At 36.1% G+C, this 20,300-nt stretch overlaps 2 protein-coding genes across 3 annotated transcripts in view; both read left to right on the top strand.

The window, feature by feature from the left end:
* Positions 1 to 20,300, top strand: part of LOC129953770 (cadherin-99C) — a 284,004-nt gene that overhangs the window by 60,791 nt on the left and 202,913 nt on the right. The gene's annotated exons all lie outside the window — the stretch shown is intronic.
* LOC129953711 (piggyBac transposable element-derived protein 4-like) lies at positions 4,501 to 5,928 on the top strand. Its single transcript, XM_056067089.1, has one exon. The coding sequence runs from the start codon at positions 4,501 to 4,503 to the stop codon at positions 5,926 to 5,928; it is 1,428 nt and encodes a 475-aa protein (XP_055923064.1).

Below are 20,300 nucleotides of genomic sequence, written 5' to 3' on the forward strand. Positions count from 1 at the left end.
GATGTAGTTACGCTTGTCGCGGCGCACACTGCGGTGAACCTTTACCTTTTTCATGTGGTACGAGAATTCAAGCTCATTTTTTCCCTTCTGCAGCAGTAATCCAAACCCCTAACAGTTTACGTTCGATGATCCTTACCCAAGATTCTTTTGAAAGCAATGCTTTGTCACTCCTTCTTTCCGAACTGTGTTAATATGATCCGGACGGGAAATTGCCAGAATTATAACCAAAGACAACTATCTGTTAGAGCCATATATTGTTCAACTCTAAACTAATCAATATCTGGCTAACCTCATTTTCAAAAAATTACCCATAAGCCTTACATAAAAGTCACTCTTTTTGGATGCATCGATTTTTCAAGAGTCACTTGACCATATTTTCATTGCTTTTACATGGGGCTTGCTAAAGAATCCACTAATGTCAAAGATGTGTCACATCGCTGATAATGATTTTCTTCATGTTGCATTTTTATTTGAACTTATATTTTCAATACTCTCAAAGCTATGCTCTCCATGATAAAATGTGTCATATACTTGAGGAAAAAATATCAAACAAGTGTAAGGTCAAGAAACTTAACGTAATAGTGTGACCCACAACTAAAATCGTGCTTAAGTTTTTGACCATCCTTAAAAAACTATTTTTTGTCATATTAATATTTAATCACGCTTAATCAATTATTAAACTTTTCAAAATTCAAAGCGTCAATATTGACTTAAGACTTAGTTTTAATCGTGAAGTGTCGTGACTTCCAAAGAAATAAAACTAATTTTATTAACAGTTATCAATTTTCCCATTCACCCTAAAACAACATCACACACATGTTACAGCCAACATTGTCAATTCAATTTTCCCATTCACCCTAAAACAACATCACACACATGTTACAGCCAACATTGTCAGAAACCTCTTTTGACACCTTTGATCTTTGCAAATTTTTAAGACAAATTTTTAACAAAAAATCCATAAAATAACATGAAACTTGTTCCAAAAAAAAAGAATCCAATTCGATCCAAACATGTGAAAAGGGCAAAGCTCTTAAAAAAAGATGTTAACTTAACTCTTGAGAGTCTAAGAATTAGCGTTGATTGTTTTTTTACCTTTAATTTTGCTAAAATTTGATGATTTTTACACGATCTTTTATTTTAATTGCAATAAAAAGAAGCCCATTCAAAATGGTGCTGTTTCTCTGAATGTACCGAGAAGCTCACTTTGGGCGACTCTTGTGTTTTCCAAATCAATCAATGCCTGCCTAATCCATTCAGCAAATTATTTTAGCCTATTAGCGTAAGTGCAACAACACCTTCTAGACTATTAATCGCGCCATCCCAACTTGGCTCCTCTCCTTAAAATAGCTTGTCTTTCGAGAACCCGCTTGTAAATACGAGTATAGTGAATATGGAATGGATGTTGTTTGCACGCGTTGCGTCGAGTACCAAAGTTACAAGTTGTTTTCAAATGATTAGCATTACCATTCTAATCTCTTTGGATAATATTTTTACTATTTTCCATCTAACATACATCTTAAGCTTCACATGAACTCAACGGCATCTTCGGGACGGAAGCGAGGTAAGGCTCTGAATGGCTAATCGTTTTTACAGCTATGGTATGGCATAAGGTCCGACTTATGCTTTGTGTATGTTTTGAAAAAGTAACGAGTTCTGCATTTCTGCAGCATAACACTCTTTACAATCTTTGCTAGTGGCAAATGTCACGTTAATGTTTCGTGGGGACTTTTGTATCTTATTTTTCAATTGATGCTTCTTAAGGCAATTATTTTGACCCTAACCAAAAGTGAAGTCGGACTTATTTTGAACTTACACGCAACTTGAATTTAAAAATACCACAAGAGTTAGTTGACTGAATTATAATGACACTAAACTAATGTCCAGTTAACCATCACCACCGCTTCATCACTTTTCTAAAATGAAAACTCTCTAACAAGCTGTCAAGAAAAAGTCCAAATAATGAACGTCAACACTTTTTTGGTTGGTTGAGTTGACTGAAAAAGAAGAATTGCTGAATTTTGTTTGTAGAAGTTGTCGACAAAGAGAACTTCAAACAACAACAAAAAGATTCAATTTCAATGGACATGGTCTCTTGGGTTTGACTCTAGAGAAGATATAAATAAGGTTTCATTTTTTAAAAAAGGTGCGTGCTGATAATGTTTTTGATACTAACAAGAACAATAAACTTTTGACATAATCACACGACTTAGTGTCATTGGTTAGAAAATTTCATTTTAAAATCATTTTTAATAAGCTTGGTTTTAATTCAAATCAAAAAACAGACCTAACAATAGAACTTTTAAAAAACTGCTAAAAATAAAATTCATTAAACGATAGAAAGTACCCGTGACGTGGTGGTAAGTGCGTAGGACTGCCATGCCAGAGGTCTTGGGTTCAATAAAACCCTTTTTCAATTAAAGTTTAGTTTTTGCGAGGATGTGACAAATCCAACATGACTCGAATACAAAAATAATTGAGAGTTGAAAGTCTTAAGGCTCTGGTTCCTTATTTTTAAGCACTTAAAAGGTTTTGGACTCCTTTTAAATAATAAACACATGTGCGAGCAATGAGAAAAACGAAAAAGGATTTAAATAGCGAGATAGTGGAAAAAGAGGTTAATATTGACCCAGTTAAATAATTCCACATTCGTGTAGTGCGGCTAAAGAATGAATCTGTGATCTAAACCGAAATCGTACTACAGGGTAAATAAATAAATAAATAAATTGGGTGGCGCAACAGTCCGTTGAGAACTAGGGCCTAGTGACTTACAACTCTCAACCATTCCTGTGTTCGTGTAATGTTGTCAGGTATGGAAGGGACCTACAGTTTATATGCTGAATCGAAACGGCTAATTTAAGAAAGAACTTTTTCATGACAAGAGTTACTCTTGGAGAATTTGTCAATTGCTCGCAAGAGGCAGTACCCGTGAAAAGACTTAAAATGGCATAGGCAGGGATCGAACCCAAGACCACTGGCATGACAGTCCAACGCACTAACCATCTTGCCACGGGTACCACAGTACTATAGGGTACACTGGAGGAAAAATAGTGTTTGTTTCACTAGAGAAACAGTTTATGAAATACTGGTAAAATAATGTCAAACATAAAACAAGACCGTAAGATAAGAGTCACCTATCATTTTTTAAGATATAATAGAATATATCCAGATCAGGATGGATAGTAAAACGTGTAGGCTATACGGCTTTTTTACGTTGTTTAAAATGTTGCTTTGAAAGTTTTGATTTAATTAAGTTGCTCACAAATTCCTTAAAATAAATCTCAATAAATACTAAGCCTCCGTAAACTTCAACAAAGTTCATGATTTGGAAAATTTGTAAAAGGTTTTAGTAGAAATCAATTATATGACAAAAAAAAACATTTTAACAGTGAATGAGCAGCAGCTTTATTCTAATTTTGGAGCTTTTTTTTAATAAAAATGACAATTCCACCAATAAAGGCGGTTGTTAATTTATACTAAATTAACTAAATTTAGTTAAAATGTTTACTTGAAGAATATAGAAACTTAATGGCAAGTATTACATTCGTAAAATTATTCCGAACATTTTATTAAAACATGACATTAAGATCGTAAGGATGTTAAAAGAATGGGGCCCAGTATTCTATTCATATGTCTATCTATCTTCAATCCTGCAGCCTAACCTATTTGGTCTATTTAACGTTATTGTTCCCTTTCACGCATATGGGACACATGTGTCCCCGACAGTTTTTACAGTTTTATGCAAAAGTTATTCGGTAAAATCAAGCTATGAGTTTGTTTTTGTAAACTTAAAAGAAGGCTTTACCATAGTCTTTCTGTCAAATATAAAAAAAAAAAATTGCGGTGAACTTGCAAGTTTTTAGTCTGCTGAACGTCTGATTTATTTTTTCGTTTTTATAATATTTTTTGATTTTTTGCGAGTGAGTGATTGATCATATTATTCTTTGGTAAGTATTTTATTAATTTTATCTGTTTTTCTTATTTTTCAATGAAGAAGTGTACGAATTTTTGTGAATAATTGAAGTGGGACACTGTTGTCCCAGTATGCACCAAAGGAGTATTTTCTAGTACATTTCATTATTACGCTAAATAGGAGTTTTTATGAGTTTGGGGGAACATTTGTCTTATAATGCAATACAAATATTGATGCATTTGTTTCAGAATATGTCTTCAAGAAGGAATAGGGAATTTTCCTTACGCGAAAATGAGATTTTTGAAGTTTTAGTGGCTGATAACAGTGATGACGAGGATGCATTGGTCTTAGATGAAGAAGATCAGCAGTTTTTGGCCCAAGAAATAGATGCAGGTCTCTCAATTGTTGAAATTGAACCGAGCTCTTCACATACAGTTGACGAAAATGTACAGGACGTAGAAGAAAGTCAAGGCTAGCAACAAAGAGTAGAAGCAAGGACGAGTTTGACACCGTCGTTCAACTGGAGGAAAAACTCATATGACCCGTACCATTTCCATGAACAAGAAGGATATAAACATGTCGAAATTATGATTTCAACTGATTTTACTCCCTTGAAGATTTTCGATGCAGTGGCAAAGTTTGATCGATTACTTGATGAAATTATTATACCTGAATCGGAACGATACGCATTGCAAAATGGAAGACCTTTCGCTCTCACTAGTGCAGAGGCGAAGGCCTTTCTGGGGATGAACTACGTGATGGGATATCACATCTTGCCTACATTCCGCAGCTATTGGTCGTCAGATCCTGATATGGGAGTTCCTTTCATTGCAAACGTAATGCCACTCAACCGTTTCGAAGAAATACGAAGGAACCTACATTTCAGTGACAATACAAATGAACCATTTAGAAGTCAATCTTCATATGATAGAGCATATAAGATACGCCCAGTGTTAGATCATTTCAACGACAGTTTTCAAAACGCTATGACAAACACAAAAACTCAAGCAATAGATGAGCATATGATTAAGTTCAAAGGTCACAATATTATGAAACAATATGTCAAAAATAAACCAGTAAAATGGGGATTTAAAATGTGGTGCAGATGTGATCCAAGGACTGGCTATCTATTTCAGTTTGACCTGTATACTGGGAAAAAACAAGGTGTTGCTGAAATTGGATTAGGAGAATCAGTGGTCTTACAACTTTGCAACGACCTTCAAAATTTGGGTTGTGAAATATATTTTGACAACTTTTTTAATTCTCCAAATCTGCAACATAAACTGGCAAACATGAACATAAGATCTTGTGGAACAGTTCGTTCAAATAGAAAGAATATTCCGAAAAATTTGCCTGCCGATAAAATGATGAAAAGAGGGCAAATATATGCAACTAGCTCACAAGGGATTTCCTTCATAAAATGGATGGACAATAAAGCCGTTTTTATGTTGACAAATTTCTTGTCCCCAATTACCACTACTACGGTGAAAAGAAGAATGCACGGAAGTGGTGAGAAAATAAATGTCACATGTCCCGACGTTGTAGTAAAATATAATAAGAACATGGGAGGCGTTGATTTGATGGACCAAAGGAAAGTTTGCTATGAAGTTGATAGAAAAGCGAAAATCAAATATTATCTCAGACTATTCTTTGATTTGCTCGACATTGCAATGAACAACGCCTATATAATATACAGCAAATTGCATGATGACAAACTAGTTGAAGGAACATTGCTTTCGTGCCTAGAATTTCGACAAGTTATAAGTCGTTCCCTCATTGCTGATTTCTCGTCTCGTCAGAGAACACTACCATCTACAGTTATGACGAATAAAAGAATTGGTAACTTACAAAAAAGGGGAACGCCATCTCATATTATGGTAAAAACAAATATAAGGAAGAGGTGTGTACAATGTGCCAAATCTCGTGTTGAAAATCGCACTAACAATACTTGTTCAACATGCATCGTACAATTTTGTTTCACATCGGAAAGAAATTGTTTCCAAGATTATCATTAAAATATTCTTTGTTTTCAATAAAAAATGTTCAGTTCCTTTGATATATGCATTATTTGATTCACTTTATCTAATAAATTTCACCTTACATTGATAATATTAGTTTTATTCAAAACGGTCATTTGCGCAACCTTTGACGCATACTGGGACACATTTGTCCCGTGTTAAAAAACACAGAAAAAATAACAAAATTAAAATTTTTTTATAATTTTATGTTTAAGTTGACCCTAATAGTCAATTATAACCATCATACAACTTTGTTTGTTTTTTAATAACACTATGTGCGTGTAAGGGGCAGATTCGCATTCATCACGATCATCGTCATCATCAAGTAGATGACAACCAGGATCCGTTCCTTTCCTATTACAGAAAATCTCTCGATTTATACTGATCGCGATCTGACGAACGACGACGCCATCCAGTTGCGCACCCCAAGGCTAAAAAGAGATCAGAGTTCCACTTTTTAAACATCCAAGTTCTATGATCTATATGCATCTTAGAAGTGGTGGCAACGTTTCTGGATTTTAAAAGCTTTGTCGATGTAATCTGCGTAAGATAGTATATGGCTAGAACTTGTCACGAAGATTGGTGCTGTAGAGTTGCCGATTTGTCGATAGTTTTAGCATATGGGGCTATCTGATCTTGTAAGATTAGAGGCGGTACTCAACAACGTAATATTAGTCCTTTCTTTTGTATAAGACAGATGAAACTTTTTCGCCACTCTTCTAACATTTTTTAACGGTCCCATGCGTCCATTATGATTTCATGAATTGCTCAATGTAAGGGTGGCCCGTCATGTTTAAGTAGTTTGACTGATATGCAACCTGCTCCCGGGGCTTTGTTTGATTGAGCTTATTTTTAACTTTTTCGAAATATTGTATGTTTAGTTTGAGGCGGTGGACTTCTTCTTGAAGTAATAGAGCCTCCACTTCTGCAGTAAGCAGACCGTTTTAAGATTCATTAAAGTAGAACGGTGCTCAGATTTATTTCTCATGTTTAAGACGGTTTAATAGAATCTCCGCGCTTGGTGAGGAGCTCACACTCGACTTTATAAATTTTCAAATTCCCTGAGCTCTTGTATTCCACATCGCGTGATGAGGTTTTTGCTTAGCTCGGTATGCAACATTCTTGCGTGCAGTTTCTAGTTGGAACTCATCATCAAACCATCAGCTCCGATTCCTGCCACAGATGTCGTAATGACAGTATTTTTAAGGGGTATTCACTTCTCTTCTACGCCCGGCATACCGGCCCAGGGCGAGTTCTAACGCTTCACCAAAGGTGTTACTGGTACTCTCGTTGCGTAGGGCAGCAGTGTTGAACTCAGGTAGATTAGGTGTTCGGTTGGGTCTTCGGTCTTCGGGTTAACTATTTTTGTTTATACTAAGCATGAACTCAATAGGTTTTTAGTATACGTTTTACCCTTTTGTAACGAGACATGACTTGTATTAGTAAAGGAAGAAAGGGTTTAAAAGGAGGTTCAACTATTAGAAGAAAAAGTACGTTTTGCTAAAGTAGATAATTAAGCTATATTAAGCAAGTGAATGCAAGTAAAACCAATTTTAAATTCGCTGTAAGTCGCACCTGCCAATTATTATCAAACAGACTTCAATCAAACTTAATCTACATTAATTAACTCTTTTTTCTTTGTATTTAAATATAATTTATTCCTTGTCTATAAGCCTACTTTCTTGTATCAGATTAGCTATCTCATTAAGAACTATTTATAAGAAAAATTATATAGACAGTGAAATCAGCACGGAAAGAAAGATGTAACCATCTAAGACCCAATAACAATATGTTACATATTCATGTTATTTTATTGTTGTATAAAACTGACCCAGTTATTCTCTATTTTTATTCACAATTATTTTAATGAGCAGCTTCCATGTTTCTCCACCATTTTATATCCGAACCCAATTCAAAATCATCTTCAAATCTCAAATTAACAAACAAACGGCTTTGCTTTTCGCGTGACCATATGATGCTTCTTCGTCTTTTCTCAGAGACTGGCTCAGATAAGTTGTGATAAAAATGGAATCAGTATACGAATTTGGATCTTCTTTCAAACTCAAACTGCACCTTACCACGATGTTAATTTTTGTTTTTATAACGCGCATAAAATGTATTATGTATTTCGACAAATAAAAAAAGCTGATGTGCCAAATTGGTAGAAAACAAAAGGTTGACCCACTTTATTGCCGGCTTCGACTTCGAGTTTATGTATCGCTTCTGCCGCGAAGACACTTTTTCTGGCACAAAAACTGGTTACTAAGAGAAGCGTCAGTGCTTTTTTTATTTCAGTTGAATTTATTTTGGACTTGAAACAGCATCCATCCAAACCATACGAGTAGGCTTTATAAAAGGTCTGATGCATGGACCTAAAGCCAACTAAATCTGGATCTGAATTACTTATATGATTTTGAAAGTTAACTTTTTATGTTTAGCTTTGTGGGTATCATATTCATTGGCTTGTTCATGTTGTGCTCATGTTTGTGATGAATATATATGATAATGGCTGGTGGCCTTCTGAGATGGGATGCCCTTAATCGAAAATGAAGAGGATTGGATTGTGGTTGGAAAAAATAAAGGGAACATGGGATGTCGTCGTCTCCTTTTTGGTGGGAATGGGATTTTGAAGGTTGGTTTTTATGTCGAAAATTGATGATGTTGATGTTGTGCATATTGCTAAAGGAAGGGAAAGTTGAAACTTATTCTGATTTCAATGTGAAGAGAAAAGTTGGGACTTTTTATACTTTAACATTAATTTTGTCCGTCAATATTATAATTACTGGGTTATTTTGAAAAAAAAAGAAGTTCGAATCAAAATTCAGTGCCCAACAATTGCACTTCTCACGCTCGTCGTTGATAAACATTATGCATAAAGTCTTGCATTTATACGCTTAGATAGCTAAAGCCTCTTTACTATTTGAAGCTTAGTTATTGTTCAGAATAGTGGCAAGAAATTGCAACATAAGATGATTTCCAAAGAAAATTATCTTCAGTGACTAGGCACATTTTCACATAAGTGAATTCGTAGAGTTTCAGAGTTGCCGTATTTGAGAATATAATAAGTGAAGAGTGATTGTCGAGAACCATTGTACCCACAAAGACCTTGTGCAGTCTTTCCTTGTATCTATTGGTTGGTATCACTCAGTGAGTACCCAATGAGCCTACTCGTATATCAGACGTTTACGGCCGAGCAGAAAATACACTTGACTTGTTTCCCACTTCTGATCCTGATAAATACACAATCAGTGTATTGACGACTCTAGGCACATCGAACCACAGTGTCATATCTGCTAATTTCTCCTGTCAAACAAATCCAGGTAAAGAAAGAGCTCCAAAGAGAACCGTTTGGCTGTACGAGAAAGCCAACTGGGACGGTCTTAATATTTTCTTCAACATCTTTAACTGGTTGCTTTGCTTCCTTGGTAGCGACGTAGACTCTAAAGCAGATATGATTTCTAGAATGATTCATCTGGGAATGCAAACGTTTATCCCGAATAGGGTCAAAAATATTAAACCCAAGGTTAAATCGTGGTTTGGTTCGAGGTGCAAAGAGATGATCTTCCGGTGGTTTGAAGCCAACCCAACTGGAGAAAACCTGAATTCTGAAATGCGAATAATACTGCAATGTCAAAAAAGCAGAAAGAATTTTTGGTATTTCGTAAAAAAATTGAGGAATTCTTCACCTTATTCGGTGGCAACAAGTCTTAAAGATCTCAACATTCATAAATCCGATGGTAAGGATGGTTTACCCGCTATTATTCTGAAGAGGTGTTCTTCCACGCTAGCAAAACCACTGAGTAAGCTTTTTCATCTATCCTATGCATTGTTCAGCCAATCCCAAAAAAGGCTGCTAAGGTCATAGAAACGCTGATTAATAACCAGCTTAAGAAATATCTTGAGAAATGGAAGCTTCTTAATGACCGGCAATACGGCTTTCGTAGCAATAGTTCCACTGGTGATCTCATGGTTCATCTCACCGAACAGTGAAGGAAATTTGTACATCGTTTTAGAGAAAGTAAGATTATTGCACTTGATATTTCAAAGGCATTTGATAAAGTCTGGCATCTTGCTCTTTTATCATAAATACGATCTTTTGGTATTGACGAATCTCCTTTGTTGGATTAGAAATTTTCTTTCGAACCGTTCAATACAAGTGGTTTTTTTGTCTTCGACCCTTTTCCCCATTTTTATAAATGATCTCCTGTCTAGTAGTTCTAATCCAATACATTGTTTCGCTGACGATAGCACTCTCAGCTTTTCACATTTGTTTCCAGACTCACAAGCCTCCTCTTCGGATGTGGAACTGTAACGGCGAAATATGATAAGCTGATTAAATTCCCACCTTCACAGCATTGTTCAATGGGGAATAAAAAACAGCGTGGAATTTAATGTTTCGAAAATCCAATGCTTTCTTGTATCATTTAAGCGAGATAAACCCTCTTTTCCACTATCCATGAGTGGCACTTGCATCAACGAAACTGACAATTTTGACATCCTCGGAATGTGCATTAGGTACCACTTTTTGTGGAGCCATCACATACCCTCGCCAAAAATGCCACAAGATGTCTAGATTTTTTGAAAAGATGCAAGAAATGTTTCTCCCGTCTGAATCTACAAAACTTTTATACGTCCGAAACTTGAATATAACTCCCATCTCCGGGCTGGTGCTCCAGTAACTTATTTAAACCTCTTGGACAGTATTCAAAGAAGAGCTTTTAAAATAATTGGTGACATTAACATCATCAACTGGTTTACATCACTTGAACATCGACGTAAAGTTTCTTGCCTCACCCTTTTAGACCTTTATTTTAATGGACTATGTTCTAGAGAAATAGCCAGTTGCATGCCTCTCCTCAAACAATAACCGTAATACCCGCACTTCTAGGAATGTTCATCAGTTTACCCTTGAGCCCAACTTCGGCCGTACTATGAAGTACAGAACCCATTGAGTGTTCGCTAATTATTAAAAACAAATTAAAATAGCTATTAGCTCTCTTCTGATCTTCTCTTGTACAGAAAAGACTGCTCTTGTGATTTGCCAGCCTAGGTGGAATGAGAAAACAACTATCAGAAAACACTTCTGAGCTTATATTAAATATCGTTTTTTTTTTACTCAAGTTTATAGTTGTTCCTCAAATGAAGATGTTTAGAAATTGGGCCTAACTAAAAACGTGATCTACTATCTCCCTTTATTTTTAAAACTCTATTGTTTTTCTATACAAAAACTATTATAAATCTGTTTTAAGGAATTCAAATATTAAGAGGATCTTTAAGTACAATAATTTCTATGTGCAGAGTCTATGGATTCGTTCCTTAGCATATTGACCAAAACCTCTTAAATCTAATCTTCTACATACGTTTCGTATATCTCCACCTTTACACACACAAAATGTTGGTTTAAAGTCTAATTTCAAGGCTTCTTTTAAGATTTAATTTAACCAATACCTTGAGATTTATATTTTTAATAGCCTGCCAAAAACTGACGTTCTAATATTTCATTTCAAATGAAACTCCTAACTTCAAAAAGTACCTTCAGTAAATCTACGAAGCTACAAAATTCAAGATCTAATCATTATAATTTTTGTGTTCTTCGAATTCTCGAATTCATTCAAATTATAAATAAATAACTTCTGTTCTGTTCTGTTAGTTTGTGGAATTCAACCTCTCATTAAAATGGACTCACCCAAACTCGCAATAACTGAATGTTTGTCTTGACCAATTCAATTGACGGCATTGGCAACTGCAGCGCAGCAACAGCAGCTGGATTGCATGATTAAATGAAATTCATAAACATTCTTTTATTACAATTGTAAAGTTATATGTAGTTCGAGAATACCGCAACCATTGTAGGTACCTATAGAAGACATTCCTAATTGGGATTGCTCTACAAGATGGGAGTCAGCTAAAAAACAAAAGACTATGTCGGACTCCTCCTCGGCATGGTGGCATGGCGGCGTCTGTTGGTCGTCTTCTTCGTCGGTAAGTAGAGTTTGTATTTTTCTTCATCATCCCGAGCTTCATCATGCCTGATGGCTTGGCCAACCCAACAAAAGTACACAAATCCATAGTTAAATTGGTCATCCAAAGCATCTCAATCAACGAAAATAACTTCGATCTGAGATCGTCGTCTTCGCTGTAGAAATTCGTCGTCAGTCGTCGCCAAATTGGCACTTTCGTAGTCATTGATTAAGCTTCCAATCCATCCAACTAACCACAACTCGCTCTATGACCAACAGCATTTCAGGTCTTCGTTGGTCGTCTTCGAATCAAGGAACAAAATGGTCAACAATTCTAATCAATCGATATTCTGTGCCGGTCGTAGATACCAAGCCAAAAAACCAAACCAAGCCAACTGCGACTGGGACTGGGACTGCGCGCAATGTACCTTTAACGAAAATTGAATGAAGCCATTAAAAAGTACATTAAACGTGCACACGGCAGACATTAAATTCGAACAACTGCAGCTTGATTCGACAAACAGACGAACGAACGTTTCCAATTCCAAAACCGAAACAACTGCTGAGCTGATACTAGCCCTGGCTGTATGAGCAGATGCCATGGATTCGGTTTCCAGAGATATTTCTAAACATAACTCACTCTCACAACTCGCAGAGCAGAGCACAATGCTGCCAAATGGCGATAAATCAAAAACGGAAGAATATTTTTCTCGTTGTCAAGAGCGGGAGGAAGCCGTAGAGAACTAGCACCATCAGGCTTTCAGGCCAGGCACAGTCTAGCCCGGAATTGAGGTCACGTACAATGGACGAGGCTCTCACTATTCACTACTTGCTACTCACTGCACTACCTAGCGACCGGTCGGCCATTAGGCCATTAGGTATGCAGTTGTGCATTTGAAGCAATGGCGACGATCTACGACCGACGACGACGACGACGCGACGCGGTGGCATGGCAGCATCGGCATCAGCATCAGAATTCAGCATGGCAACTGGCAACTGCAGCAACCGGCTGCTGCTATGCTGTGGGTACCGCTTTATTATCAATAACGGGATTTCTACTCTTTCTCTACTCAATTATCGTAGGTTACGGTACTTTACGAGCTACCGTCACATTATAAGTGGAAACGCAAGCGCGCCAAGCACAAACGAAACGATGGCTCACACAATATACACCATCAGAGAACTGGGTGAAATCTGTTGAGCTCTTAGGTTACTTTTGGGTAAAGGAAGGAACTTCTAATGAGCTTAGCTCCAAAGTTGAAAGGAAGCGCTGATGCTGCTGCTGCTGCTGTGCTGTAGCTGGACGGTTGGCCAATTTATTTCTGTTCAACATTATGTTGATTTGATTGAGAAATGCGGGCCGATAAGGTGGTCCGCTTCAACCAGGCCATAACTGCCTGACCACCTCACCGTCTCCTTACACACTTAACCAAAAAAATAATATGAATTGGAAAGTTGAATGGCTTGGGTTTTCGGTCCGATCCGGCAGCGGACGGACAATGCGACACTTTCGATTCCAAGAGTCATACATACTCTTCGTCTTGTCCCTAGATTTAGGCGGAGTAGGCTTTCCTCCGCCTTATTTTTTGGCTTTTGTTGTTGTGTTTTTTGTGATTTATTTGATTTGAATCAGTGGGCTTTTTGGCCTAGAGCGATGAAGAGAAGGTGGTAGCTCTGTGCTACTCACCAGCGCTGGCTTGTGAGTGAGCCTCAGGAGTGTGCTTTCAGATTTTGATTGCCGGTTTATATTTTGTTTTTGTATATTGACACACTACCTGGGCTGGGGATGGCGGTGAATGTTGTTGAAGTTGTTGATTCCTACAGTCATGAAATTTCCGCTTCAGATGCAATCAATGTGGTTGTTTGGATGAATTTTGTGGAGTTGCAAGCCGTAGAAACATGCAATCGACTTCTTTCAAATATGAGTTGGTCACTTTCAACTTTCGACATATAATATGAGGTATGTCGAGATATCGAGGTATATCGTGCATCGCATGCAGTATGGTTTTCTTTTTGTTTGTGGAAGTCCAATGTCGATGTCCATAGGGACGCGCCGCCGCCGCCCGCCCAAGTGAATGGCATGTCGATATGTTGCGGATGGAATATCATTTGGAATTGATTGATGTTTGTTTGGTTTTGTTTGTAGGTACATAAAAGGCGGGTACGGAACTACCTTACCTATCCTATCCATGTCAGTAATATTTACTTTCAGTTTCATGGCAATTTGTTAAAAAATTAATCTAACACAAATCTGCGATAGTATAGGGGTTACAAAAAAACCTTAAGGCTTTCTACATCATGGTCATGGAAACTTTAACATGGCTGTAAGTAGATGGTAGTCTTTGTCTTTGTTAATTGAATGCGCTTTGGCAGTTTATATTTTATCTGGGTGGTCCATTAGAAAATACACCATCAGATAGGAGTTTTAGAAAAAGTTAAGTTGATGAGAATAGTTAAAACAAAAATTGTATAAGAATGCAGTTTCTTTTGTAGCCAGTATTGGAAGATTTCCAATAAGAGGTTTCATTTTAATAGAAAAAAGAATTATAACTCCAATGTTTACTAAGTTTTGCGTGAATTGTAACAATTATAGTGGATTGCAACAGCAGAGTTATTTCTCGTAAGAAAATTACAACTCTGAAACTATAAGCTGCCCAAATAAGGGACTTATCAAAATGAAACCTCTTATTGGAAATTTTGCTGTTCTTCTAAATATGAAGACCTATATACAATAAATTTCTCTCATGAATACTTACGACGCAATTAAACTCATTAAAGATCAAGGTACACCAGAGAAAGATTTATATGAAGTTTCAAACAAATAACTTAACTTAAGAAGAAGTTGCTTAAAAGATGGTTTCGGTGGTACACTTGGGTGTATACTCACTTTTTTTTAATCAGATTGTATTTTTGCTAATTTCTTTGTTTAAATTTGTCAAATTAACTTTAACAATTAAAATATTCGTGCTTAAAGCAAACTCATCTTTTAAAATCGTTAAAGTTTTTTTTTCTGAAATAATCTAAGTCGTAGTTTTTAAGAGCTAAGTTTATCAAGACCCACTTGCAGTCATAGTCATGTTTCATTAATTTCTCTTTAATCCATTATTCATTTGAGTATTTTAGTTTTATAAGAAACCTTTTTAAAACTACAGATTTGCGAATTCTGATATTTTAAATAAATTATTATAACAATGAAGTCATCCATTTTCACACCTTTGAAGACACAATTTGCGAATCGGGATTTGAAAGTAATTCATCGAAAAAGTAAAATCAGAAAACAATAGCTTTTGCAATCTAAATTGATGATGCCAAAGGCGTTACCACCTACGCCTTCGTCTTAGAAATATTTAAATATTAATTTCTTTGTCTTTTGACTTTTTATATAAAATCTTATCTGGATTTGAGCCAAAATCAAAGAAAAAATAAAATGTCAGTGCTTATTTTTTTTCAATAAAACAAAACCAACACCTTTTCCTTTGTTATGAAATCTATAGAACAATTATTATTATTCCACAAAGAATTTATTATTCAAAATGCATTCTCAGCAAAAACAAATAATAATAATATGGGTTTTAATAGTTTAAAACGTTTAAAAAAAATTTAAAAAAGAGGTAAGCTAAGATTGACAAGAACTGACTACAAATTGCATAAAGCAGTCGCAATTTGTATAATGCTATAATAATATAAAAAGCTCAAGTATTGGATTGAAAAAAAAACCATGTATGAAGAAATAAAGATTAACAAAGTAGAATTGTACCGCCTCTCTAGTAAGATGGTGGGCTGATGTTATCGAAGATAAAGTCATAAAGAGTCTAAGGATCAATTGCATAATGAACTTTTGAGCCACTTTAATTTCATCCTAATAGCTTTGATCGGAATTTAAATTGATACAATTTATGTTTATATTGTTTATCAAATAATTACAGATAAAATAAGTTCAACATTGCGTAAGACATGATAACCTCAATTATATCAGCGCTTTGGCTCAAGACGCAGAAGAAGTCGGAAATAGGTGCAACTGCAGAACCCTACGTAGAATAAATAAAGACTTTACTGGTGTCCAAAGCGCAAAATAACACCCGGTGAAAGATATACACGGTTTTCTGCTGATCTCGCATTAAGAGCAGCTTAGAAGATAGAAGGGAAATTTAGCTTTGGTTGTAATCGATGTATTCGACAGCAACGTGCAACTGACATCTTCTAAGTTCCCCGATGGAACGAATTCCTGAATATGCACCACGTCCCCAGTTAAGACGATATTTGCACATAAATTAAAAGCAATCAAAAGCTACAAAGCTGTAATGCTAGACGGCCGGCATTCCCGTTGTTGGAAGAAGCGCCAAATTCGTCGAGCGAATTTCTGCAACCGCTCATAGAAGCAGCTTTGCCAAAGACTGAAAAAGGAAAATAACAGCTGCCAAGAAAAAGAAGACCTGATGAAGTGCAAAAACTGGAGAGGTGTATTTGCGTTTTGCCTACAGAACGTGTGAGAGATCACCTTGAAGCAACACTCGACGCTGAACAAGCATTGGATCGTCATGCGTAGATCACATCAACACCTTGCACATTGTGATTGAACAGTTCGTCGAATATCGATCCATTTCATCTGCTATTCAGCGACTTTAAGGAGGCTTTGGACAGCGTCAACAGGAAGCGGAGGAGAGAAAGTTTATTACTAAAGTGACTAAAGATGAGTCTAAATGTCACGTCTTACACGGAGGTAGATGTCGGATGAGTTTGAAGCCCAAAGTGAAGTCAAATAGAGTTGTATACTGTCAAATAATGAGTTTTTGTTATCTCACAGAATAATGGATCTTCTAAAAATGGCTGGTGGAACCAATACGGGAAAAAACTAAAATGCTCAGCCTCGGAACCGCCTCACTCATCCTCTTTTTTAAACATTGTGGAGCAAAAAATAGAGAAGGTTAAGAGTTATCAGTATCTTAGAAATATGTTCGCAATCGAGGGTAGAACCGAATTAGCCGTGTCGAAAAATCTAAGGCTGATGTAGGGATAGTGTCCAGTGTTTGGATGGACAACTCTCTCAGATAGGAGAAAAAGCTATGACTGTTCCATTTGAATCAGTATTTTTATAAAGAAAATAACAGCAACGATTACCATGAAACTGCTGACATTAATTAACGTATATTCAACGAACAACTATGTAGAATAACGAGTCCCATTGACACTACTGTAAGGACAGACTTAAGATGACAGAAAAGTCGCTAGACCAAGAAACATTTGCAGAAGAACAGTCAAGGAGGAGTTGTCAAGCTTGGAGATGAACTAGTGGGAGCTCATGGCCAGAAATCGCACACAATGGAACGTAGGAGTAGTTGAGGCCCTGTTCCCTACTAGGGAGCACCTATTGACTTTATAGGTCTGAGGATCAAAGTAAAGCATTACAGTATAAAGAGTTTTCCAATAAGAATTATCAGTTTTAATAGCTTTCTATTTGGGAAGTTGTTAAGTGGGTGAATGTGATTAATGAATTTTCTTAAATACCAAGGACTTACATTCGCAAATTATCGAATAAGTCATATACAAAATTTAATGAAAACGAAGTGTTGCTGTAACAGAAGCTCTTGAGGCCATTGGCCTGGGATACTTTCTTCTTTACATGGAAATTCAAACCCATTGGTTTCTCAAAAAACACTTGTCTTCTCTTAAATATTAAAGTGATCTATCTTATTGAAAAACGCTGAACAATTATGGAATCCTGGCTCATTTTATTTTGAAATATAGATTCAACTTAAAATCTTTTATTGAATTGAACAATGCAAGTGAGATAAAACTTTTTCGGGGATCTATGCGACATTTGTCTAGTTTGTGAAATATCAAGCCATAACCGCCATAATAGTGTCAAAAAATGTAACTGAAGTGTCAAACTAAATTTCAAAATAAAAATGGATATTATTAAAAATGTTGCAGGTTTGTTGTCTGCATAAGTGATCCGGAAAATCGCAACGATATAATGACGGAAGGAGTCGGTATTTCAGTAAAATATGTTCAACAACTAATTTTGATATTCGCTGCAGAAAAAACATCTACAACTTGCAACCTACAGTTGCGGATTTAATTTATCTTATCACCAATCGTGTCGTCTCATATTACCACCATGTTAAGCATCCAATTTCCGAGAATTACTTGTGTTGTACACCACCCCCGATAACATCTGGACTTTGTTTTTAAACTTCGTCTATTGTTTCTTCAAATTCTAAATTTAAATTCCACAATTAACATAAAACAAATAAAAAAAAACAAGGATTAAGATTATATCTGTCACAAAACAAACTAAACAAACAAATAAAAGAGAGCCAGGAAAACAACAAAAACAGTAATCCATACAAATTAAATGCAAATTTTTCAATTCCAAAGAAATAATGCGCGCCATTCGAAACAGCGCTAGCTTAGCAATAGATAAATCCATTAACATGCAGAACGTGTTCCCGATTATGTACCTAAGTTGCATATATGAACAATATCATACTGCACTTGAATAATGTTGCACTTTGCTGAATACCTCAAAGCTAGCTCAAGCCAGCACGCTGGGGCTGACGGACGGAGGCTGACTGAGACTGATATTGAATGCGCAAATCTAACGTGGGCGGAATAAAAACGCCTCCGTATACCAAATTCAAAGACCGAAATATCACCACCAATATTCTCCGGTCTGGTGCTGTTAGTTTTCCAAAAACATATATTTCCCTATAATATCTTCATATACAAACCTCACCTACCTCACCTTTATCTGGAGCGTAGCATAGCCCCAGAGCGTAGAGATGCAGCAGATGTTGCAAATGTTAAGTTTGGTAAAGTAAAGTGTATCACGAAGACGACTTTGAGGTGTTAATTTTGTGCGGCATCGAGAGGAAACGATATGGCGACATGGGGTGGCTTCAGCTTGAGCTGCAACTCACAATCAGCTCAGCACCCAAGCGCCTTAAAGGCATTGTAAATATTTATTTAAATGACTCTATCTATCGGGACCGAGTGTGTGTATAGAGTGTGGACTTTATACGTAGACCATAGGTATAGCTTCATATGAACTACGCGTGGTTAAGGAGTGGTTCCAATTTGTACGACTGAATTATGGCGACTAAAGACTCTTTGGAATACTGGAAACGAGGTGAAAGACAGCTTCGCCAAACACCACATACCTCTTATAGCTTTTGTATACTTTATTACAAACTAAGGTCTATAGCGAACATTATCTATATACTCGTGAGCATGGTTTGAGCTTGAACAAATAAAATATCTAGGTGCTCGAAGAATATGTCCGATATCATTTGTTTTGTTAGGATTGTTTTTTTTTGTTTGGGAGGTGGGTCGTTCCTAGAACGAATTATGCTATCAATATTACAATCATGGTCAACATGGTTTTGAATTCCATTACGAACATGACTTTCTGTCAGAGACTTCTATTGAAATATGTTTATGTTTATGGCATATTTGACCAAAGGTACCTACAACACTGCTAACTATACAGCTGAGAGAGCGATATCAGTTACAAGTTGATCTGGAATTAGAACAATAAAATGTGATTGTTGATAGTTTTGAAAAAAATTCACTTATATGCAGCTTGTTTAGTTCTTTATTTTTAAATTTCATATCAGAGAAAATGATCCTGGTTTAACAAGGACTTGAAAAGGAACTTATGCATATTCTTTTTGATGCCATCGGTGGCTTAGTAACAATAGCTGAGAATACAATTGAGTATAAACCTTCTTTTATAAGACCATTTTCTAAGAATTCAAATATTTAGGTTTTGTGAAATAAGACGAGTTTACAGCAGTTGGTCTCATTACTCTTAAGCATTAGTTTGAGTAAAGAGGTGCAGATAGCATAAACAAATCATTTCTTTATTCCAGGGAAAATAATTGAACGGGAAGTCGCCTGCTTCTTCTACTTTTTCGTTTGGAGAATACCATTAAATAAGAATTTAAAGCTGAAGTAGACATAGGATAAAGGAACGTATTTGTTGTAGGTTTTATTTCATAATAATTAGCAATTTGAGTTCATTTAGCAAAATTGAAAACTTAAATATGAGATTAGGAGCAAAGCTTTGAAAATTTAGTAGGGGGTCTTCAAAAAACCAGTTCTGAGTTTGTATAGTTGATAACTTCTATTTTGTTGAAACTTCATCTGTCAAATTAGATGTAAGGTTCAATAACAGATTCAAAATATAAAATTGTTATCAAAATAAGTTTTCCCGTCAATCGATATTTTAGTAATCTTTTCACAGTGTGCTGGATAAATTGTCCGAGGTTCTTTAAATCAGTAAACACGGAATAATGGCTGAATCACAAGACCGCTTCAGCTTCGGCTTCGTCTGCGTTACTGTGGCCCTGCTTCGAGGTTGCTTTGAATGACATTTCTACAATTTTATCCCTCCAAAGATCAAATATT

Source organism: Eupeodes corollae, chromosome 1 (genome assembly GCF_945859685.1).
Source record: "Eupeodes corollae chromosome 1, idEupCoro1.1, whole genome shotgun sequence".
In the NCBI taxonomy this organism is placed as follows: domain Eukaryota; kingdom Metazoa; phylum Arthropoda; class Insecta; order Diptera; family Syrphidae; genus Eupeodes; species Eupeodes corollae.